Source organism: Myxocyprinus asiaticus, chromosome 5, assembly GCF_019703515.2.
Source record: "Myxocyprinus asiaticus isolate MX2 ecotype Aquarium Trade chromosome 5, UBuf_Myxa_2, whole genome shotgun sequence".
NCBI lineage: Eukaryota > Metazoa > Chordata > Actinopteri > Cypriniformes > Catostomidae > Myxocyprinus > Myxocyprinus asiaticus.
This window is the reverse complement of record NC_059348.1, coordinates 26,963,831-26,988,990: the sequence shown is the minus strand read 5'-3', so window position 1 is coordinate 26,988,990 and position 25,160 is coordinate 26,963,831. Positions and strand designations below refer to the sequence as shown.

Below are 25,160 nucleotides of genomic sequence, written 5' to 3'. Positions count from 1 at the left end.
ATCTCGATCCTTCCTCAACACAGACCCTTCCTGCGGTTTGCATTCGAGGGTCAGGCGTATCAGTACAAGGTCCTCCCTTTTGGCCTGTCCCTGTCTCCTCGCATCTTCACGAAGGTCGCAGAGGCAGCCCTTGCCCCGTTAAGGGAGGTGGGCATTCGCATTCTCAACTATCTCAACGACTGGCTAATCCTAGCTCACTCTCGGGACATGTTGTGCGCACACAGGGATTTGGTGCTCTCAGCCGACTAGGGCTTCGGGTCAACTGGGAAAAGAGCAAGCTCCTCCCGGTTCAGAGCAAGCTCCTTTCCCCGGTTTGGAGTTGGACTCAGTCTCTTTGACAGCGCGCCTCACGAGTGAGCGCGCCCAGTCGGTGCTGGCCTGTTTGAAGGCGTACAAACAGAAAACAGCGGTTCCACTGAAAATTTTTCAGAGGCTCTTGGGGCATATGGCATCCTCAGCGGTAGCCACCCCACTTGAGTTGATGCATATGAAACCGCTTCAGCACTGGCTTCAGACTCATGTCCCGAGATGGGCTTGGCGCCACGGGACACATCGCGTGGTCATCACGCCGGTCTGTCACCGTTTTTTCAGCCCTTGGACCGACCTCTCGTTTCTACGGGCAGGTGTTCCCCTAGAACTGGTCTCCAGGCGTGTCGTGGTCACGACAGACGCCTCCAAAACGTGCTTGGGCGCTGTTTGCAGCGGGCACGCAGCTGCCGGCCTGTGGACAGGCCCGCGACTGCATTGGCACATCGACTGCCTCGAGTTGTTGGCAATTCTGCTCGCCCTGCGGAGGTTTCGGCCGTTGATCCAGGGCAAGCACGTGTTAGTTCAGACAGACAACACGGCAACGGTAGCATATGTCAACCGCCAAGGCGGTCTGCGCTCTCGTTGTATGTCACAACTCGCCCACCGTCTCCTCCTCTGGAGTCAGCAGCACTTCAAGTCACAGTGAGCCACTCACATCCCGGGCAACCTCAACACTACAGCGGACACGCTGTCACGGCAGGTTACCCTCAGGGGAGAGTGGAGACTCCACCCTCAGGTGGTCCATCTGATTTGGAGTCGATTCGGACGGGCACAGGTGGATCTGTTTGCCTCCCAAGAATCCTCCCACTGCTCGCTCTGGTACGCCCTGACCGAGGCCCCCCTCAGCATAGACGCACTGGCACACAGCTGGCCCCCTGGCGTGAGCAAATATGCATTTCCCCCAATGAGCCTACTTGCACAGACCCTGTGCAAGGTCAGGGAGGACGAGGAGCAGGTCGTCCTGGTAGCACCCTACTGGCCCACCCAGATGTGGTTCTCGGACCTCACACTCCTTGCGACAGCCCCCCCCTGGCAAATTCCCCTGAGGAAGGACCTTCTTTCTCAGGGACGGGGCACCATCTGGCACCCGCGACCAGACCTCTGGAATCTCCATGTCTGGCCCCTGGACGGGACGCGGAGACCTAAACGGTCTACCACCCGCGGTGGTAGACACGATCACTCAGGCTAGGGCCCCCTCTGCAAGGCGCCTGTATGCCTTTTAAGTGGCGTCTGTTCACTAAGTGGTGTTCTTCCCGATGGGAAGACCCCCAGAGATGAGCAGTCGGATCAGTGCTTTCCTTCCTGCAGGAGAGGTTGGAAGGGAGGCTGTCCCCTTCCACCTTGAAGGTGTACATCTCTATCTTTTGGGTAGTCGACTTGTTCCCAAAGGGCCGTCGACACTCATAACTATGTTGGAGGAGGTTACGTGTCGACCTGGTATGCTGGCTACGAGGCACACAGTGGTCTGCCCGTCACACACCGCCAGGTCACATAACACAGTTCAGCCAGTTGTGGCGTTTCGTATAGGGACCCCTAGTGTCATTACATTGACACAGCGTCGAGTGAGTGACAGATAGGGAATGTCCTGGTTACTTGCGTAACCTCCGTTCCCTGATGGAGGGAACGAGACGTTGTGTCCCTCCTGCCACAATGCTGAACTACCCGCTGAAATGGCCGGACCTTGTCTTGGCTCCTCAGCATAAAACCTGAATGAGTGGTTGCATACCAGCTCCTTTTATACCGGTATGTCCGGGGGAGTAGCATGCAAATACCACTCGCCAAATGTCATTGGCCTTTTATCAAAGACCAGAGGTGTCTCGGGCTCCCAAGAGTGACCCCTAGTGTCACTACATCGACACAATGTCTTGTTCCCTCCATCAGGGAACGGAGGTTATGCAAGTAACCAGGACGTTTTCATGAAATGTATTTTACATGAAAAATGATACGTTGATACTCAGACTACTTAATTTCATTGTCTGTAATTGTCGTAACATGGCTTAATTAAGATCATAAGGCCCATGTACCTATATTTTGCACTTATTCCTCATATTAAAAATATACTGAAATAAATAAATGGATAAGCATTGCGTAAATACAAATTACACTGAAAAATCACGGTCCACATGAATGCTAGGAAGGAGTGTAGAGAAATAATATCAAGGATGAATATGAGAATGGAGTGGAAAGAAATATATTAGGGAGATAGGGAGATCAATAAGATAAAGAACCTAAAATATGAACAAAGATGGAAACTTCTTAAGAAGTAAAAATTAATAATGATGATGATGATTTCTCTTTGACTTTTTTGGTTAATTGGTTAAATTGAAATGTTTAGAATTATAAAGCTCTACAAATTCAGAACGTTAAATTGAGTTATGACTGAAATCAGGTCTCTTACACTATGATCTGTCTTGTGACAGAAGAGTTTGTTTCATATGCTAAGATTCAGAGAAAACTTGATGTGAAAATGCATTAACTACAAAATCAAAATAATTCAAGACATTTTCAGTGTTGGTGTAGTTATTGAGTTTGGCCTTTGTATGGTAGTAAAGGGTATCGATAATCAGAAAATGGTTGGTAGTGGCTGACAGACACGTTCATCGCGATTTTTTTTTTACATAATTGCAATTAATATTTGAGATATGTTGTTGCATTTCATGTTTGTAATGAATATAATTTATTTTTGATCATATGAGCATCTTGAAACTTCTGAATTCAACAGAGTTTTTTTGCACTTCAAGGTGCTGTGGGAAATCAAACTAACTTAACACGTTATTTCTATAGGGCTCGTTATAATATTCATGAGTAAACCACTTTACTGATTTGGAACTGTTCTTCTTTAGTCTGTAGTCTTCTGTTAATGATTTAGGAATCATTTTGATTATATACTTTCCCTCGTCAGTGCCGTCTTGCTGTTTAAAATTGTTGAATTGCTCCATAGAACTTTAAAATAGAAAATTCTCATGCAGAATTCAAATAGGTTGCATGAGGTTTGGTTTGCGCCATGATATCGAGGGAAGCCCAATCAGATTTCAGCTGGGGGCAGTGCCCCCGTGGCCCCTTCCCTAGATCTGCCCTGATTCAATCTGAAGTCCTCCAAGCCTGAGAGGATTCTCAATCCAATGAACGTTTAGCTCAATCTAATCAGGTGATGAAATCTGCTTCCCCAAATTGCAAGGAAAACCGTTCCAAAAATCCCTTTCAAAGTTAGATTTAGCTCAAAATAAATCAGATCACAAAATTGTGTTACAACATACAGAAAAAAGATGTTCCAAGTTTGTCAGTGCATGTAAGTAATTTCCCATTGATTAATTCATTGGAGTCTTGGGTTTTAAGAGTAATCCAAGAAGTGCTCATTTCCTTGTGTGTACTAAATGTGGGTGACAGTGATTACTGGAGGAATGATGCTAGGATTGAAAACCTCAGGTTTGGCATTCTATATTTCTCTCTCGGTTTTTGACATATTCTCTGCCTTTTTGCTTTGTGCAGGAAATATATCGAAGAGCTGTACTGCCAATGGCTGGACCGAAATAAACCCAGTTGTCGTTGCGTTTAATTGTGGCTACGACCCCAATATCACAGAGGATGGAAATGTGGTGCGTATGACGCAGCGCAGCATTTCATCTTTATTTTTTCTAGCTTTTTGATAAAGGTAATTCATAGGTGTACTGAGCAAATCATTAATCAAATATATGCCAGTAATTAAATCTAAAAGTAATCAATTGGATGGTAGGAGCCCAAAGGTTAAGGGCCTCTATGACCCTTGTGCCCTTAAATAAGGCTCTTAACCCCAGTTTGCTCCAGGGTTGCTGTATCGGAAATAATTGTGTTAAGTTGCTTTAAAGGAAATTGCTAGCTGCTAAATGGCATTTAGCTAAACATACACTTAAGGCAATCATTAGCTGGCATGTAGTCTTGATTCCAGTGTTGTTTAATCATCATCAGTGTGTTGATGCAGTTGCAATTGTTTTCTGTGTTTTTTCCACGTAGGGTGAATTCCTGGGCTCTGTGAGAATTGGATACACCATTGGTCACACTGTGTCTCTTATATCCCTTATCATTGCCATTATTATACTGTGCTTTTTCAGGTAAATCCTCCATGCAACTCAAAACTTTGGACAAGACCATGGCACTTTATGACCCTTCTTGTATTGAAAAAACTTCCAAATATCTGCCATTTAATAGTTTTTCTGTTCTTAGTAGATGCAAAAATGTTGTGTTTTATCTAGCAGTGAATCAGTGTTCTGCTAAATCATACTGCAGTCAAACCAAACAACCCTACTCAAAATGCCCTATTTTATATCACAGTTAATACATCAAGAAATGCCACAGATTCAGGCATTTAATGGGGATATACACAGTTCTCATTATTGCTCAACCTCTCAAACACTCAGAGGGCTTAGAGGTCCGTAAACTCTAATTTGGAGCTTCTCTGTGATAAATGAGATCCACGTTCCCCTCAGTGATCTTAGATGGAGAGGTCATGCCAGATCTCAAGTGTATTGAAAAGCTTCCTCTTTTGGCTTTTGAAGTCTTACACTTAATTAAATAGAAACATAGTTCTTGGGTGTCTGTGTATGTGTGCATTGTATGTAAGTTGTCATGCATACAGTATATGACTTGCCTACTCTGCTTTGAAGGGCAGACAATGAGCCCAGTGTGTGCTGAATAGAATGAGTGGCTCGCCTCTCAACAGAGGAAAACAACATTGTCTGTCCTGAACATTGTATAGACTTGAAATCCTGAATTTAAATAACTACATCCGTATTACATTGCTGTCTGATGAAAAGCACGTATCTCCAAAAAATGTGTTTTTGAAGAGCATGGAAAAACTCTTTTTCTCATAAACAGTCTTAAAAAATGAACCAAAAAGTACATATATTAATCACCTTTAGCACCATAAATAGAATTGTATCATTACACATCTGTTAGTGAAATATTCCATATTTTAATTAGACTTGCATGGAGTTTTGTTAGCAAACGTGGACATAAACGGTTCCAGTGTGATCCAGTGGCGCATGTTCAGTTACAGAGTCGAGTCTAAATTTTTGTGTTCCCAGAACTCAGTTAGTAGGTTATTGATTGCTAGAGAATTTATTTTTGGAAATAATCTGAGCTTTCACTAACTATTTTAGGTCGAAATCAATTTTATGACTAGGGTTTCTTGTCCGGTTGTTGAGTGGACAGTTCGGTTTCGAGATGCGTTTTCTGGGTCCAACGCATAAATTGCCAGTCAGAATTAGCTTTCACTTGTGGTTTCGCGGAGATGGAAATCAGCAAACCGTATATGGCTGGTATAGTCTACTCTTTAAAGCCACCTGTCCTGACATTGTGCGTGCATGAATGGCTTTGGTTGTCAGGGAAATCACAGAGCCAGTGCGATGTAGGCAATCTCTTCACTAGACTTCAAACTAAAAATCAATTGTGTTATATACACAAGTCTATACTTTTGGACTCCTTTCAAGGACAAGAACAAGAGTAGATACTTTACATTGGTGGTGGTGGTGTTATAGATGAGCAGACCAACTCTATCTTCAATTGACAGCTGGACAGCTGAGGTAAATTATTTGACGCTCTTCAAAACATAAGGGTGGGTCATACGCGGTTTTGATGGACACTTCACATGGCCAATGAAGATACTTGTTAAACAGATTAAGCCTGATTAAACCTCTTTTCACTGGTCATTTCAATGCACATTTCAAATAGTAGGACAGGGTTCCTCAATAGGCGGCCCACGGGCCAGATCCGGCCCGTGAGAGACAACTGTTTGGCCCGCACCAAAGGCCTGATCACACCAAATCTGTGACGATTTTGCAAGACGAACCTCCGACGAAACACACACAGAGTCCTTGAAAAATAAAAACAAAACACAATTTCACCCTCGTACAGTAGGCGGCGTTGTTGCTGTTCTACAAACATTTTCCCAGTCTCCTGCCCTGCCCAGCTGTGAATGCTAGATGAATGCTGTTATGGCATTTATTTACCTATTTTGGCATAACTGTTTTTGAAATGTCCTTTCCATGGTGTTGCATAAATATCATCCTGTTTATATTTGAACATGTATTTTGCTACGAGTAAACGGACTCCCGAACCAAACTACTCTTTTTATAATGTCTGGATTAATATAACACAAGGTTCTGTGATAAAAATACACATGCACAATAGTGCACATTAAGAATAACATATATAGTACAGTACAAAATACGATGCATAGGACTAATATTAAAAATAAGAAATCACTGGCTCACGGTCTTTACTTTTTTGAAATTATTGCAATACTTTGTTATATTTTCCTCACAATAAATATAGCAGTGTGGTTCTGAAGTTTGTTTGTGTACAGTAAAATATTGCATGTAAACCTCTCTGCTATTTTTAATGCCAGGAGAATATGATATACATTAAATAATGTATATTAAGACAAAATACCATAAGCAGCCTTTCAAAAACAGACCAGGTGTTTGCAGTACAAACGGTTCAATTGTATAATTTTCGGGGATGCCAGCTGCACCTGCATCTGTGAGTCATCGTTTTCTATAATGAATATCATCAAGAACCAGGATAGTGCACATCTTGATCAGTGTCTCAGGATTGCTACAGCAAAGTAAAGTCCCAACATCAGAGGTTGCTTCAGCCCGTCGCTGTCACTTCTCTCATTGAATGGGGAGTATATGTCAGTTAATACAGGTACAGTTTGACCCCCATTAATCAAAGGAAGAACAATAACAATATTAATGCTAACAGGTCTAATAACAGAATTTGTAATTAGGGAAAGTGCAGGGAGTAGGTCCCGTTTGGAGATGAGCAGGAACGGTTCCATGGAGAACATGGAGATCCAGATTGTTCATTAAAGTTTTTTGTTTTTCATTAAGTTTTTATTATTTAAATTTTTTTCAACAGGCAAAGTTGTGTAGTTTTGTTTTTCTGTATACAAACAAAATGTTCATAATTGTTTGAATAAATAAAACAGGCTACTAATACTGAGAAAAAACTTATTAAAAAACAAACAAAAAAACAGGATATTTATGTCACGACTCTTTTAACAAAAACAATCAAAACAACAATAGTAATAATAATAATAGCAGCAGCACAAACACTTTCATAACATTGAGGGCAGTGGCCCTTGGCTTTGTATTGTTGACAGAATATGGCCCTTGGTCAAATCTAATTGGGGAACCCTGCAGTAGGAAAAGGTCATTAGGCGCATTCCATATATGGTAAGTGGAGATACGTGTTTTTCACCGGACAGTGATGATATGATATACAGGTGCATCTCAATAAATTAGAATGTCATGGAAAAGTTCATTTATTTCAGTGATTCAACTCAAATTGTGAAACTCGTGTATTAAATAAATTCAATGCACACAGACTGAAGTAGTTTAAGTCTTTGGTTCTTTTAATTGTGATGATTTTGGCTCACATTTAACAAAAACCCACCAATTCACTATCTCAAAAAATTAGAATACATCATAAGACCAATAAAAAAACATTTTTAGTGAATTGGCCTTCTGGAAAGTATGTTCATTGACTGTATATGTACTCAATACTTGGTAGGGGCTCCTTTTGCTTTAATTACTGCCTCAATTCGGCGTGGCATGGAGGTGATCAGTTTGTGGCACTGCTGAGGTGGTATGGAAGCCCAGGTTTCTTTGACAGTGGCCTTCAGCTCATCTGCATTTTTTGGTCTCTTGTTTCTCATTTTCCTCTTGACGATACCCCATAAATTCTCTATGGGGTTCAGGTCTGGTGAGTTTGCTGGCCAGTCAATCACACCAACACCATGGTCATTTAACCAACTTTTGGTGCTTTTGGCAGTGTGGGCAGATGCCAAATCCTGCTGGAAAATGAAATCAGCATCTTTAAAAGCTGGTCAGCAGAAGGAAGCATGAAGTGCTCCAGAATTTCTTGGTAAACGGGTGCAGTGACTTTGGTCCATTGTGTTTTTTGAAAACCAACACCAGCAGATGACATTGCACCCCAAATCATCACAGACTGTGGAAACTTAACACTGGACTTCAAGCAACTTGGGCTATGAGCTTCTCCACCCTTCCTCCAGACTCTAGGACCTTGGTTTCCAAATGAAATACAAAACTTGCTCTCATCTGAAAAGAGGACTTTGGACCACTGGGCAACAGTCCAGTTCTTCTTCTCCTTAGCCCAGGTAAGACGCCTCTGACGTTGTCTGTGGTTCAGGAGTGGCTTAACAAGAGTAATATGACAACTGTAGCCAAATTTCTTGACACATCGGTGTGTGGTGGCTCTTGATGCCTTGACCCCAGCCTCAGTCCATTCCTTGTGAAGTTCACCCAAATTCTTGAATCGATTTTGCTTGACAATCCTCATAAGGCTGCAGTTCTCTCGGTTGGTTGTGCATCTTTTTCTTCCACACTTTTTCCTTCCACTCAACTTTCTGTTAACATGCTTGGATACAGCACTCTGTGAACAGCCAGCTTCTTTGGCAATGAATGTTTGTGGCTTACCTTCCTTGTGAAGGGTGTCAATGATTGTCTTCTGGACAACTGTCAGATCAGCAGCCTTCCCCATGATTGTGTAGCCTAGTGAACCAAACTGAGAGACCATTTTGAAGGCTCAGGAAACCTTTGCAGGTGTTTTGAGTTGATTAGCTGATTGGCATGTCACCATATTCTAATTTGTTGAGATAGTGAATTGGTGGGTTTTTGTTAAATGTGAGCCAAAATCATCACAATTAAAAGAACCAAAGACTTAAACTACTTCAGTCTGTGTGCATTGAATTTATTTAATACACGAGTTTCACAATTTGAGTTGAATTACTGAAATAAATGAACTTTTCCACAACATTCTAATTTATTGAGATGCATCTGTATATGGTGGATGGAAATTGAATGTACTACTTTTGTGTTTGCTGATATATTTAAAATACTGTACCTAAAGTGTATTATATAGCCCTTAGCAAAGACTGTTAATTGTTTTCTTGCCTGTCATTCATTGTGCCATTTTAGTCTCTTTCTCTCATTGTCCTTTGGCTTCTAGAAAACTCCACTGCACAAGGAACTACATCCATATTCACCTGTTCATGTCCTTTATACTAAAAGCTGTTGCTGTGATTATGAAGGATGTAGTCCTGTATGAGGTGGAGGAACCTGACGACTGCCACTATGGATCTGTAAGTGGTTTCCAAATTGCAGTATTAACCAGCACAAAAGTCTCTTCATTGATTTCAGTTTTGCAAGTAAAATGTAGTAATTACACATTTTTATCAGAACTGAAATTTTGTCTAGGCTCATCTGTGCTCATCTGTTCTGTGACAGAAAGGTTTAGCTCATATAATTTCCAATAATATTTCCATGGTGTACTATCTTTCTATTGTTTTCATATTCACCCAAAAACTCACCCTGTCATCATTTACTCCCTCATTTTGTTTCAAACCTGTATGTCTTTCTTTGTTCTGCAGAAATTTAAAGGGAATATTTGAAAGAATATCCCTGATTTCCATATATTGGCAGTTGATAGTGACTCACTTAAAACCTTAAAGTAGTCCAAGTGCACCATATTCAAAGTCTTCTGAAGGCAGCCGACAGATTTTGTTGACAAACAACCCAAAATGTACTTTAAAGTGAAAATCTTGGCTTTCGCCATTTTTTTGCACATAGTGAGTGCAAGATTGAAGCTCGTTCTCCATGTCTCTGTGTTTACACAGTAGGGCTGGGACGATTCATCGACATAATCGACGTCATCGATTACAGAAATACGTCGATTTGCATAACATGCGTCGGCGCGTCGCAATGGAGTAATTAAAATGGCAGCGCCCGGTTTAAGTATGGATTCCCCCGAAGAACAAGCTGCAGCTAAAAAAAACTCGCCTACGGTCATCTAAAGTGTGGGAGTATTTTAGCCAGAGACCCAACAATGTGGTGCTGTGTAAGCTATGCAAATTGGAAATGGCTTATCACAGCAGTACAACCGCCATGAACGAACACTTGAAGCGAAAGCATCCCGGAGCACTTTGTCAAGACGGCAGCAAGGCAGCACCGTAAGTCCTGTTTACTTTTTGTCCCCAACCAAGCATGACATATTAGTATTACAACACGTGTTTCTGTTAGTAGTAGTCACTTTAAATTGATTTCTAAATGTTTTCTCATTGCCCCCATGTTAAAAGTAATTTCTGCGCCGCTGCTAACATAGGGTGACCATACGTCCTCTTTTTCCTGGACATGTCCTCTTTTTCGGACTTTAAAAAAGCGTATGGCTGGGATTTATAAATTTGTGAAAATGTCTGGGATTCGGCTTTAGTTGCATTATGATGTGCATCTGGTCTAATACTTCATTGTGTGTGCGCGCATATTTGCATTGCTTTAACCCCTCTTTGTAAGTCCCGCCTTCTCGCACACAAATTGGTCGATTATAAGAGGCTTGCAACTATTGGCCAAATTCCTGCCTGTCAATCTCTTCGCGAACGCGTAAAGCACTGTTGTGTTCGGCATCAAACAGTTGCTTGACAGCAGCAGCAAATGACAGCTGGGTGGATACAATGCCCAAACGAAAGTGCAAATTTACAGAAGATTTGCAAAAAAAAATCCCATGCTTTCGACCAGATCGAGATCCGTGGGAATCAGAATGTATGACATGTAAAGCTGGCACTTATGTGTCAGTTGCTAATAAAGGTACAAGTGATTTAGAAGCACACATTAGCTCTGCGAAGTATAAAGGGCCAGCAAAAGGTGAAAGTTCATCAGGTAAATTAACGGACTACTTTTTGCGACCAGGTAAAATTATCACATTGCTTCATTTTCCATGGCCATTCAAAATAATAGTAATAGTAAATGAAGGTACACTCATGGCATCAAAATATTTTATTTTAGTACATGGACATTCAAAAGAATGTTTATTTATTTATATATATTTATGTTATGCTAATAGAGTGTCTTTTTCACTGTATTAAAGTTTGCATTCATAGTAACACTGTTTTTTTGTTGCAAAATAATGCCCTGCAGTGCACACTTTGTTTCTTGTACATTTAAGAGAAGATGATTTAATAAAATATTGAAATATTAATGAGACAATTTTTTTTATATTTATTTTGGGTTAATTGATTGTTATATATAATTTTTTTTATTTTATTTTATTTTATTTTATTTTTTGGAATGCCCAATTCCCAATGTGCTTTTAAGTCCTCGTGGTCGTGTAGTGATTTGCCTCAGTCCGGGTGGCGGAGGATGAATCCCAGTTGCCTCCGCATCTGAGACCGTCAGCCCGCGCATCTTATCACGTGGCTTGTTGAGCGCGTTGCCACGGAGACATAGCGCGTGTGGAGGCTTCACACCATCCACCGCGGCAACCACGCTCAACTCACCACGCGCCCCACTGAGAACGAACCACATTATAGCGATCACGAGGAGGTTACCCCATGTGACTCTACCCTCCCTAGCAACCGGGCCAATTTGGTTGCTTAGGAGACCTGGCTGGAGTCACTCAGCACGCCCTGGGATTCGAACTAGCGAACTAGCGAACTCCAGGGGTGGTAGACAGCTTATTTTACCACCGTTAGATTAATCGACTAATCGAAAAAGAAACATTAGATTAATCGATAATTATTTTTTTTTTTTTAAAACCGTTAGGTGCAGCCCTATTACACAGGAGCTGTTTTTGATTTTGCAAATTTTATGAGCGGGTCATTGTGAACAAGCTTCTCTCATGCACTTAAGAAGGAAGTCTAAAAATTCCTCACCAGAACCTATCGTATGTCTTCAGAAGACTTAGAATTTGACACACAAGTTACATGTACAACTTTTATAACATTTTGGGTGCTTTTTTAAGCTTTAAAATTAGTCACTATAAACTGCAATTGACCCTTCACTTAGCTCCGCCACCCTTGGTTACGGTTGCTCACTCTGACAAGCTCTGCAGATCACCCCATTGGAATGAATGGGGAATGCCGTGAACAACGCGTTTTTTGGCAAAATACTGTATTCTTATAATAGAATAACAGAATGGATAATATTTTTACGTGGGCTGGTATGAAGAGTGACATTGTAATGCATATTTATCTGAAGTTTTTTTAAGAGAAATTGTTAAATTACACAGTAATTTGATTGAAAACTATGCAGACTGTGAATCAGAATCAAGGCAAATGATTGTTAGTCACTTGAAAAGAGAATTGAATAGCGATTACACATATAATAACATTAGCGTAAGTGAACAGAGCTGTTTATAACGTCTCATAACACACTCATTTTGATCCTGTGAACTGTTTATTTACTATAGATTTTACTATGATTTGAATCAATACATAAATTAATTAACGTTCAGTTATTAGCTTTAATTAACCTTGGAGCAAATGTAGGTGTTGTTGCAGATGTTATATGTTCATTTGGGAATGAGTGCTGACAGTTTAAACAAGAACATGCTCTTCTCCAGATTTATATAAAGATTTATTTATTTTTTAATTCCTTTCTGGGTAACTCGTGTTACTATTAAAAATGACCCAGCAACAACGTGTTTTAGTATTTGTTTTTTATTATTTTGATAAAAACCTGCTTAAAAGTACTCAAACACACATTACTTCCATAGGCTGTCAGTGGAAAATAGCAAACGCGTGTCAGGCGGCAGGGCAACAGTTGCTAAGACAGGATTGGTCAGAAGTGCTTTTAAGGTGGGGCTTAGCAAAGGGTCAATTGTATGGAAATCAGTGATTGCAAGATTCTTTGAAGTATCTTCTTTTGTGTTCTGCTGATGAAATACAGTCAGGTGGGTTTGGAACGACATGAGGGTGAGTAAATGATGACAGAATTAAAATTTTTGGGTGAACTATTCCTTTAATGTAGGGTGATCAGATGTATCCGTTTTCCGGGGACAGCTCCAGTCAGAAATACATGGCAAGAAAGCTGCTATTGAAGACTACCGTCAACAAGGTTAATCGTGTGCTGTTTATTTTGACCAACAGAGGGGTTATAGCAGCTGTAAGTCATTCGTCTTCTTTTACTGATTACTTCTTTGTGGCAGTTCCCTTTTAAGTCATAATTTTATGCTGCGTCATAGCTGATGCTGTGGGTTTATACCCACAGGCGTAGCCAATCTCTGAAACTCAATTTTAATTGGCAGATAGTGCTTTGTGCTCCTCCTCCCTCGCGCGTGTCATTGGGCTTATATAACAGCGGTGCACAGCGCTATCTGTTCAGAATTTTCTCTTTCAGGGTAACGATTTCTCTCTCTTGTACTGTGCACAAAAATTGAATTGCTCTCTACTAGAATCACTGTCAAGATCTGCACCTCTCACAGCGGGTGGATCAGAGTTTTCTTCTACCCCCTGTGGTGCTCCGGCGATCGCAGATTACTACATTAACAGTTGAATGGCAGTGTGTGTCCCTCCTGTGGGACAGTGAGACATCTTTGCCATTTTCAACGCTTCACAGTGAACAGATACTTATTTTATTTTTTTTATTTTTTTGCGGCCTGTAGGCCTCAACGGAAAGTATTCTTTGAATTATTGGATTGTACTGGATTTTCTGTAGCATGTACCATAAGCGCTACAGCCTGATTGAGTTTGAATGCGTATTTGAAAACTGTGCACAATCGTAAAAGAGTCGTTTGCTTAACGACATCTTTATAAAGATAGCGTTTTGCAAATGTTTCCACAAGCAAATGAAACAAGCATATTTCCCTCTGTCTGGCGGCCACGAATGCTGTTTTATGTACAGCGGCGCTCCTTGAGACTGATTGTTTTGTCTGTGAATGCATGAATCTTAAAACGCATTGCTCTCGGCTCGTTTTTCGTTCTGAAAGCCGAAGCCATCCCCCTCTCCTTCCACTATACTCTTCTGCGGCTTCCGAGGAACCGCACAAGGAAGGCACGTGAGGACGGTATTACAGCATGGAGATTTGAGGATTTATCACCTTGCTTTTCTCCTCTCCTTTACATCGGGTGTCTTCGCCCATTCAACACAAGCACTCTGATTACCTGGGCAGAGCCCACGCTGACACAGTGCTTGCTGAGTTTGATTGCATTTTTGGTGGGATCATTAAAAACTCGAAACGCTTTGCTCTCAGCTCGCTTAAGTTCTAAAAGCTGAAGCCGGTCCCCTCTCCTCCCACCATACTCCTTCTGTGGCTCCCGAGGGACTGCACAAGGGAGGCACATGAGGAAGGGATATATAGCATGGAGAAATTGAGGATGTTTTGTCACCAGCTCGTGCCGTGTGTTTCCCTTCTCCATAAAGTGGCTTCGCCTGCCCGGTACTGCCGTGATGATCTACGTGCGATGCACATGATGCGATCATGTTTGGCGGAGTTTGATTAGAGGGGAGCTACGTCACTAACATTATCCCTGCCTGGCACGCAGAGCTCACTGTGATTGATCGTGTTATTGCGAGCACGTAATATTCAAATGCTTTGTTCTCGACTTGTTTCTGAGGAAACTGACGCCATCCCCCTCTCCTCCCTATATCTAGCGATGACGGAGAATTTGAGGGTGATTTTCGCTGGCTTGAGCCTGCGTCCCTCCTCTTCTCCATCTCCAGTGGCCTTGCCTGTTCCGTGGCAATTGATGGCTCGCTCCGGCAGGCTGCAATCATTCATGGTGGTTTATGTCAGGGATAGTTTGTCACTGGGCTACATTAGTGGGACGTGTATGCGCTCAGGTGAGACATTTACCGTAATTTCCCCCCGTGGGCGGGAAAATGGGACGAAGCAGTGATGCCTGAAGATTTCTTGTTTAAGCAAAAAAATAAAAATAATAATGTGTTCACTCTGTTCAGAGTTCAAGTCTCTGGTGCAGTCGCCTTGCTGTGCTTATTAAACACGTTTCCTCCACCATTGTGAGCCGGGAACAGTGTGTGTAATTTCCTCTGTAACGCAGGACGGTTTGCCCTGTTTATACTATGGTTGGCAACATGCCAGGAGATGGCCTATGTTGCAACAGAGATTTTAGGTGCCTCCACATCACCTAATAGCCGTCTCGCTTTCCCTGCCACTGCGAGCCGGGAACGAGATAGTGCCTTGACACAGGTCATTTCAATGCCTGTTTTTACTGTTGTTGACGCTGTGCCACAACGCAAAGATTTTAGGCACCTTAATATGGCCAAATAGCCCTCTCACTTTCCCCGCTGTAACTAGCCGAAAATTTGGTTCTGCTACGTGCTGGAGCACGACTACGTGCTACGATTCGCGAGGCTGCTACCTCGCGGGACATGCCGGTTCTCCATTCAGAGATATTAAATCTTGCAAAAGATGCAATAGAGATGGTATCAATGGACGATGATTACAGCAGCATTTACAGCTGCTAATTTCTAGTCACCAAAAGAAAAAAAAAAGGACGGTGATTACATCCCATTTTGAATCTGAGATGCTTGAACTGAGCACTTGTGAGGTTTCCGTTCAAAATTATTACTCGGAAGCAAATTTTGTCTCATGTGCGTCCTATGGACTGGTTTGTGTCAAAAGTAAGATGCTTACTTTCATGTGCACATAGCCCCACATCACAGGCCATTCTTGAGATTCACCTTTGAGGGGATTGCTTACCAGTTCAAAGTCCTGCCTTTCGGCTTATCCCTGGCTCCTCGCACATTCACGAAATGTGTCGATGCGGCGGTTCATGTTATGAATTACCTCGATGATTGGTTTCTCTTAGCACAATCAGAGGAACAAGCTTGCAAACACAGAGACCTGTTTCTTGCACTTTATTTGGAGTGTTTGGGACTGAAAGTCAACTGGTCACACCCAGCAGTCAAATTTCATTCCTGGGCATGAATCTATGTCTCTATGCTGGCGCGCCTGACAGAAGAACGTGTTCATTCCACTGACCGGTTTTTTAACACTTTCAAGCTGGGAAAAATTTTTCATTTAAGCTTATTCAACAAGCCCAGGGCCTCATGGCCTCTGCAAGTCACTCCGCTGGGACTACTGCAGATGAGACCACTTCAGTACTGGCTCAGACTGAAGGTGCCCCATAATTCATGGTGACATGGTCGCTTACATCTTGTGGTATAATGCTGCTGTCTAGCCACGTAAACCATTTGGAAAACGCCCACATTCTATCAGACGTGTGTGGCACTTGGTTAAGTGTTCAGACACAAAGTGGTCGTGACGGATGCGTCGAACATGGGCTGGGGAGCTCTGTGCGACAGCACCCAGCCTTTGGCACCTGGACAGTTGCTTAAAAGACCTGGCACATAAATTGTCTGAAGCTACTCGCTGTATTTCTAGCATTAACCCTCTGGGATCTGAGGGTGTTTTGGGCCCTGGAGAAGTTTTGACATGCCTTGACATCTGTGCTTTTTTCAGTTGCTTAAAAACATATTAATGGCTAAAGTCTGATAACACTGTATTCAGCACAAACTGGGCTACAATAATATGTGAACAACATGTATGTACATGTTTGTATTTTTGAGAAAATAATGTTTATGCGTTGTTTTTGAAAAAACAAAAATTTTAAGTCACTAAAATAAGGCCATATAACACATACTAAACATTTGTTCACAAGACTTTTGAGAACTGGATCTTGTAGCCTAGAGTTTTTGCTACAAAAATGATGTGAAAACCATCCTGATCACTCATTCTTACAAAACAATATAGTCATTTAACTTTTGTAAGAGACTTTTGTGTTAGAAAGGCCATGTGCGAGGAGGTGTGGATGATCATGAATATTGATGTGATTCACACCTGAGGAGACAAAGACCCCTCCCCTGAGAGAGAATGAATGTGAGGAGACTTAATGATTGAATGTATTGTTTGTAGCTTATTCACAAAATAAAGTTTAAGTTAAAAGAAGTAATCTGACTATACATTTTCTTTACATGAAGACTTTACTTAAAAACTTTAGACCTACACTACCATTTAAAAGTTTTAGATCTGTAAGATTTTTTAATGTTTTTAAAAGAAGTCTCTTCTGCTCACCAAGGCTGCATTTATTTGATCCAAAATACAGCAAAAACAGTGATATTGTGAAATATTTTTACAATTTAAAATAACTGTTTTCTATTTGAATATATTGTAAAATGCAATTTATTCCTGTGATTTTCAGCATCATTACTGCAGTCTTCAGTGTCACATGATCCTTCAGAAATCATTCTAATATGCTAATTTTCTAATATGGGCATATTTACAGCACATTTTACACATTTACACCCGAACAGATATTTGCAAGCACAAGCTTCGTTGATGATAATGAGGCAGCATAAACACTAGTTAAAATATAATCTAAACATTCATATTATTTTTATATCATATTACATATCATATTTATATTATACAGCATACAATTTAAATACCTGCTTTAGCCGAAACAACATTTAAATGTAACTAAAACTTGCCTATTAGGACATATTTCAAATGTCAATACTTTGAATACTGACTGGCAAGTCTGGAAATAATCCAACTAGTAAAATATGTACATGTTTATATAAAATAGCATGTCAACTAAAGTATAGACTTACTCATCCGAAATTGTATTCTCGGCTGGATCAAGTCGCTCTTCAAAATGCAAACGTTCCTTGTCGGATTCCCGCTCTTTTTCTGAGGAAAATGTGAACTCTTCGTCACTATCCAGGACCTTCCTCAGCTGTGTAGCATGCCATCTTCCAAACGCGCAGAAAAGTGTGTGTATGCGTGACTCTAGATTTAGCTTAGGAAATGCTAGACTGTGGAGTAGGCTTGGTCTTGTTGACTGATCTGCTTAACACCTGCTGCTGCTGCTTTTGCTTGATTTTTTTTATTTGTATTTTTCAGATCTGACTGCCAGACATGTGAGGTGCAGTGAGGTGCATTTCAGTCGCGTGTGACTTGCAATGTGTATCCCTGAGTGTGTCGGTTATGTGTTCCCGATTGGTTTATCTAGTGACCTGAATGACTATGTGTAAGGGTGATTAAACTAATCGACTAATCGGACTATGCGTGCAACTGAAAACTATTATATTTCAAAGAGCACAGGACACACCAGCAACCACCTGAGCAATAGTATAGTGACTGAGTCAGACTCATAGCTTTAGCATTTAGAATGTCTTTGCAACTGCATGATGTAATGTTTGTAAGCTGCTGAAGACCAGTGTCCCATTCTTTGTGGCTGAGGGAACCTTGGGTGCTGCAGTAGTTGCTGCTCTGCTCTTGGAGGAGTGCTGGTGTATGCTTCTGGATCAAATCTTTGGTTAAATATGATTGCTTAGCTGGAGGATGACCACCAACTCGTCATAGGTTCCCATCACCGGAAGGAAGAGAGGATCTAAGGCAGGTATTGGGACATGCAGGAGAGGACAAAATCTATATTAGTACGGCCATGTCTGTTTATGAATGCTAAGAGGAAGACAGCACATTAATAGTAGTCAGGAATATTAGTAATTGGTCAAAAGAAGGCTGGATGAAAGAGTTTACATGTGGATTCTCCAGACCTTAAAACCCATAAAGCTATGAGGAAAACAAAACCTAGAGCTGTTGTGTGATCATCAAGAATACCGGACCTTCACCGATGCACATCTTACACAGTTACGGTAGTGAGAGAGCTAAATGTTTAGCTTTGCCTTTGGGGAATTCCTTTAGCCCATTCAGGAATGACGGATGGCGAACTGTTGATGTTGGGATCCTTTAGTCGTAGATGGAAATGAGTGCCTGCTAGGGAGGCTGAAGAGTTGGTTGCAGATTACAAGTTAAAACAAATGACTATATGCAAATATAATGACAGTTGTTGGAAGAGCAGGAACAGACAAAACCAGCACGGAGAATAGGAATAGCTCAGGCATGTCATAAGAGGAGTGTGGATTTAGCCATCCCTGACCTCATATTTTGGCAGCAGTATTCATGAAAATAAAAATTTAGGAGGTGCCAGTGATCTAATATTATTTATCTAATTTCGTTGATAAAATGAAGTTAAAAATGCAGACCAGCTGAGTCGAGCTATTGATAGCGATCAAATAGTGACCTTTAAAATAATATTGACTAATGCTTGAACGTCACATAGAACTAGATCAGTTGCCTTGATATTGTTATACCCAGGGCAAGGGAAGGATTCGGCGGCCAGTCTGTAGGCCGCTTAAGTCTGAATATCCAACCTGCCAAAAGAGCAGCATCTTTAATTGGGGGTAGTAGTTAGCTAATAAAATTTGTCATATTATTTTAAACCGCTCAAACATTATGATATGCATGAATAGCATGATACGGTGAATTAGGAAATTATTATTGAAAATTGTCTAAAGCGCCTTTACACAGCCGAGTGAGTAGTCCGCTCTGTGCATCATCAGATCTGTGTAAAACGCAGCGTCAAGGTGAAATCTTTTGGTTCTGTTTAAATGAAATGCAGCATCAGGCAGCTTTAAACAGTTGTTTACCCATTCCATGAGTTATCATATTTCAAGGTTAACTTCATGATTCACATCTACAGTATATTCATAATTTAAATATCATCTCAAATTGCATTGTACTGCTGTGTAAATGCATTCATGCCTGCTCTGATCAGATTGAAGTCAATAACCAAATGCCACTTCAGATGCAGATTCTGTGCCACCTGTTATAAAGATGGTATAAAACAATGTATCCCTATGCACTCTAAAGCTATGTGACTTTAGATCCTGGTGTCACACTCCTTAGAAGACAGAATCAAACAATCCACTATGAGCAGGTCTATAATCCAGACGGCACTGTAATATGTAAATTGGTGAGATTACACTAACTGGGCTCAGGCGTACGATCAACCTGGTGCAATCTAATATTCGTGCTGCAGTTACCAGCCAGGGGACTAAAGCGGTTGTCATATGATAGCTGCTTATAATCTTTCAGCGTCACAATACTTAATTTATGTACAAACATTCAAATACTTACAGTATGTTAAAGATCGCTACTTCCCTCATATGTAAAAAGTACAATACATGATAATTAGTCCACTTGAGCCTTCCATTCTGTCCATCACTCATTCTCACCACTCCTGGGTCTGGGAAGTGGAAACTAGACACTAGGATTTGACCTTCTGCTTTACGAGTCCCATGCTGGATTGCAATGTAAACAAACATGGCGGCACATATGACCGGCCACACGATGCGATAGCAGCTTGCCTATCGTGATCAATCCTTGGAAACATCTAACTGACATTTTATGTTTGGATATATTTATAAACTGTCCCCCAGCGCATCTGCTGTGACTGCAAATTAACTTAAATATTACAGCATGCATTAAAGAACTCATGCTGGGGATTAACAGTACAGAAAACTCACGAGCAAAGGGTAAATTGATGACGTTACCTGCTTGTCTGACTGTGAGGTATGGCTGCTGTATAAACCACTGACAGCTGGGATGCTGAAGCCAGAATAGACGCTGAATGAAGTCTTTGTGCAGTCGCGGCGATCCAATGGAAATACGGTGGCAACATGGCCAGCCGAAGAAGCTGCGATTAGTGATTTTCGTATGCTACAATCTATGGGTTCTTTCATTGCCCTCTTGGCGCACTACTGATAGTTATTGAAGATGTGTCAAGGTTCTACGTTATAGCTGGAGGAATAAATGGTACTGGTGCAGCATTGGTGTCGTCATCTTGCCTTGGCTTGCTTATGGGCACTCATTCAAGTCGGAGCTTGGGTTCGATTGGCGGAGATATTTTCCTGGTAACAAAACCTCCAGGATTATGGACTTGAAATTTAGAAAGTCAGCATATGAATCCTGTTCGAGACCACGCAGGCCAATAACGCTACACATACTGCGCTGCTGTAGCCATTTCCCGGTGCACTGTGTGACGTGAGTAGCAGCTTTATATATTTTGACACAAGGGAAAGCTTCTGATTGGGTGCATAAGATGAGGTACACCTGTTCGACCTATCAGCCGCGCTATGTAGTGTTTCCTAACTGAACTTACTGTCATAATACATAACATCTATATTGTCCCCCTTTTTTAATTCATAGATAAGTAACATGAAATTTCAATGACACATTTACCACTGAACTAGAAATGTCGCCATTTTTCATTTCAGAAATCTGGTCACCTTACTTTAATGTCACTGTAACAGATTGTTGTAATTGATTGCTCTCCCTTACCAGAAATAAACAGCACAGCACAAATCTCAACATTAATACACTGTCAGTATAACCGGTCCTGCTCGACCCACTCTGAACAGGATCCGAACCAGCGTCTCAGGCATGGGAGGCGGGCGCGCTAGCTACAGCCTCTAGCGTCAGTCGCTATTGCGCCTCTTGAGGCCAGGGGAGCGAGGTTTACACACACTGCACAGCACGTACCAGCTGGCTACTGTTACATCAGCAGTAAATTTGATGTATTGTTATAAGGTTTGCTCTTGAAATGTTGGTTGTGAAAGTGCTCTTTATACTAATTTTGTGACGAGGCATAGCTGTGTTTGAAAAAGTCCTTTAAGATCTTTGAAGAGAGCGCTAATTACCTCCCCAATCTGGATATGGACATCACTTTATTTACGCAACTTCATAGTCATGTTTGGTTTCTTTAGTGCCATTTACATACTGTAGTTATGAATAGCATACGCTGTGCTCTGCTTTTCTAAATAATTCTGTAGTGGTGACATTTCCTTAATTACTGTGAGATGTTTCGCACAATAAAGAGATGTGTTTAGTTATTAGGGAGTTTTTTTGAAGGCCTGTGTGTGTTAGTGTGTGCATTAGGATTTTAGTTGTAGTGTTCTCTTGTACTCTGTGTCCGTTCCCGTATAAACAATCTGGGTCTGGCTGAGTGTTCTGAGTGGTCTGGTTGCAGCTGCTGGCCAATACAATATATAACATCTGTCACAACAGGGTGCTCAAACACTCATGATGGCATGGTAAACACCAGTCCAAGTTCACAATAACATGTTTGACATTTGAACGGGTTTAGTTTGATATCATCATTAATTAAAATAGTCTGTATTTGTTGGGAATCATTTCTTTGAAATCAGTCAAAGGCAGTGACACTAAGGTGAGGAAACTGACTACTTGAATGGGAGAAATGCATCTTTCAATATGGCGGTTAAAGGATTGGCTTTTTTGATCGAGTTTGTTTAATCTGTATAAAGTGATAACCTGCAATTATAACATTAAGGAGTTATTTCTACTTGATCTTGATCCATGAAAGGAATGTTCTGGGTTCAATCCAAGTTCAACTGAATCGACAGCATTTGTGGCATAATATTAATTATCACAAAAATTGGGGGCCTGGGTAGCTCAGCGAGTAAAGATGCTGACTACCACCCCTGGAGTTCGCGAGTTCGAATCCCAGGGCATGCTGAGTGACTCCAGCCAGGTCTCCTAAGCAACCAAATTGGCCCGGATGCTAGGGAGGGTAGAGTCACATGGGGTAACCTCCTCGTGTTTGATATAATGTGGTTCGCTCTCAGTGAGGCACGTGGTGAGTTGTGTGTGGATGCCATGGTGGATGGTGTGAAGCCTCCACATGCGCTGTGTCTCCGAGGTAACACGCTCAACAAGACACATGATAAGATTTGCGGGTTGTCAGTCTCAGATGCAGAGACAACTGAGATTTGTCCTCCGCCACCCAGATTGAGGCAAGTCACTACGCCACCACGAGGACTTAGAGTGCATGGGGGAGAAATTGGGGAGAAAATTAACTTTTTAAATAAAAAAAATATATAATAATTAACACATTAATTTTTCAAGCAAAACCAAGCAAAAATCTGGGTTACAGTGAGGCACTTACAATGGAAGTGAATGGGGGCCAATTTTTGTACAATAAAATACTCACTAGGGGTGTAACGGTTTATCATGGGATGATATATCGCGGTTCAATAATGTGACGATGCGCATCGTGGAGATTGGGCTTTTTTGTGCTTATTTTCACGCCTGTTCTATTCAATACACATGATATCCTACACATACTTCACGCAGGCATGCAAATGTAAATCGCTTCATTGCACCAGGTGCACACTAGCAGCAGGTGTTGATGAGTTCAGCTGAAACTGATGTGGAGAAGAGCCGATGATACACATTGATCATCATCTCATATTATCTGCTTCTTATCATGTGCTTCGGAAGCGCTTAACAGTCAGCGGTCTGAGTCCTCATGATAAACGAGTGATGATGTTTGTGCTTCTTCATTTAACATAAGTATGCTTTGGGACTCTGTGATCAATGTCTGGTTCATTTTCTTCCACCTACAGGGGCAGAAACGTAAATCAGCTAAACCTGTAGTAAAGACTGTAAAAAGATGGACCAATGAAGCAGAGCTGGAACTTCAAGCCTGCTTTGACTGCACTGATTGGAGTGTTTTTGAAGCTGGATGAGCACACAGATACTGTGACATCATATATCAGTTTCTGTGAGGATATGTGCATTCCTTCCTACTAGAACTTATTTAACATTCAACAATGACAGCCCATGGTTTACAGCAAAACTCAGGCAGCTTCATCAGGCCAAAGAGGATGCTTACAGAAGTAGGGATAAAATCTTGTACAGTCAGGCCAGAAACACACTGACAAATGAGATTATAGTGGCTAAAAGAAGCTACTCTGAGAAGCTGAAAACAAGTTTTCAGCTAACAACCCTGCATCAGTGTGGAGAGGCCTGAAAGACATCATTAACTACAAGACACCATCCCCAACACTGTAGGGAATCAACAACTGGCTGATGACTTGAATGTGTTTTACTGTAGATTTGAAAAGCCCAGTCTCACACCCCACACCCGCTCTCACCTTCACTTCACACAAACATCAACACCTCCTGCAACCACCCTCCTCCCGTCTCCTGCTACTCAAACTGCACTTAAGATCTATGAAGAGGATGTGTGCTGGGTCTTCTGGAAACAAAAGACAAGGAAAGCACAGGGCCCAGACAGTGTTTCACCCACTTGTCTAAAATCCTGTGCTGACCAGCTGGCCCCCATCTTCACACAGATCTTCAATAGATCACTGGAGCAGTGTGAAGTCCCATGCTGCTTCAAATGCTCAATAATCATTCTTGTCCCAAAGAAACCAAAAATCACAGGACTTAATGACTACAGACCTGTCGCCCTGACATCTGTGGTCATGAAATCATTTGAGAGACTGGTGTTGGCCCACCTGAAGAACATCACTGGACCCTTTCTAGATCCCCTTCAATTTGTTTATCGAACAAACAGGTCTGTGGATGATGCAGTCAACATGGGATTGCATCATATCCTGCAACATCTGGACAGACCAGGGACATATGCAAGGATCCTTTTTGTGTACTTCAGTTCTGCTTTCAACACCATCATCCCAGCTATTCTCCAGACTAAATTAAACCAACTCTCTGTTCCCACCTCTATCTTTCAGTGGATCATCAGCTTTCTGACAGATAGGCAGCAGTTAGTGAGACTCACTTCCAGCACCTGTACGATCAGCACTGGTGCCCCCCAGGGATGTGTGCTCTCCCCACTACTCTTCTCCCTGTACACAAATGACTGCACCACCAAGGTCCCCTCTGTGAAGCTCCTGAAGTCTGCAGATGACACTGCTGTCATAGGCCTCATCCAGGATGACGATGAGTCTGCATACAGAAGGGAGGTTGAACAGCTGGCTGTCTGGTGCAGTCAAAACAACCTGGAGCTGAACACGCTCAAGATGATAGTGGACTTTAGGAGGAACATCCCAACATTGACTCTGCTCATCATTCTGAACAGCACTTTGGCCACAGTGGAGTCATTCAGGTTCCTACCATCTCACAGAACCTGAAGTGGGAGACCAACATTGACTCCATTGTGGAAAAAGGCCCAGCAGAGGTTGTACTTCCTCGCCAGCTGAGGAAGTTCAACCTGCCACAGGCGCTGCTGATACAGTTCAACTCAGCAGTCATTGAGTCTGTCCTATGCACTTCAGTAACTGTCTGGTTTGATTCAGCTATGAAATCGGACATCAGAAGACTACAAAGGACAGTTTGGACTACTGAGTGGATTATTGGTTGCCCCATGCCCTCCCTTCAAGAACTGTACA

General features: G+C 41.8%; 2 protein-coding genes across 2 annotated transcripts in view; one reads left to right on the top strand and one right to left on the bottom strand.

Moving 5' to 3' along the window:
• LOC127440281 (UPF0415 protein C7orf25 homolog) overlaps positions 1-25,160 on the bottom strand; it is a 340,920-nt gene that overhangs the window by 56,743 nt on the left and 259,017 nt on the right. The window lies entirely within an intron of this gene.
• Positions 1-25,160, top strand: part of LOC127440282 (vasoactive intestinal polypeptide receptor-like) — a 75,782-nt gene that overhangs the window by 37,938 nt on the left and 12,684 nt on the right. Inside the window, exons 4-6 of the mRNA XM_051696768.1 lie at positions 3,799-3,905; positions 4,300-4,397; positions 9,319-9,451. Coding sequence (XP_051552728.1) covers positions 3,799-3,905; positions 4,300-4,397; positions 9,319-9,451 — 338 coding nt within the window. The remainder of the gene's footprint in view (positions 1-3,798; positions 3,906-4,299; positions 4,398-9,318; positions 9,452-25,160) is intronic.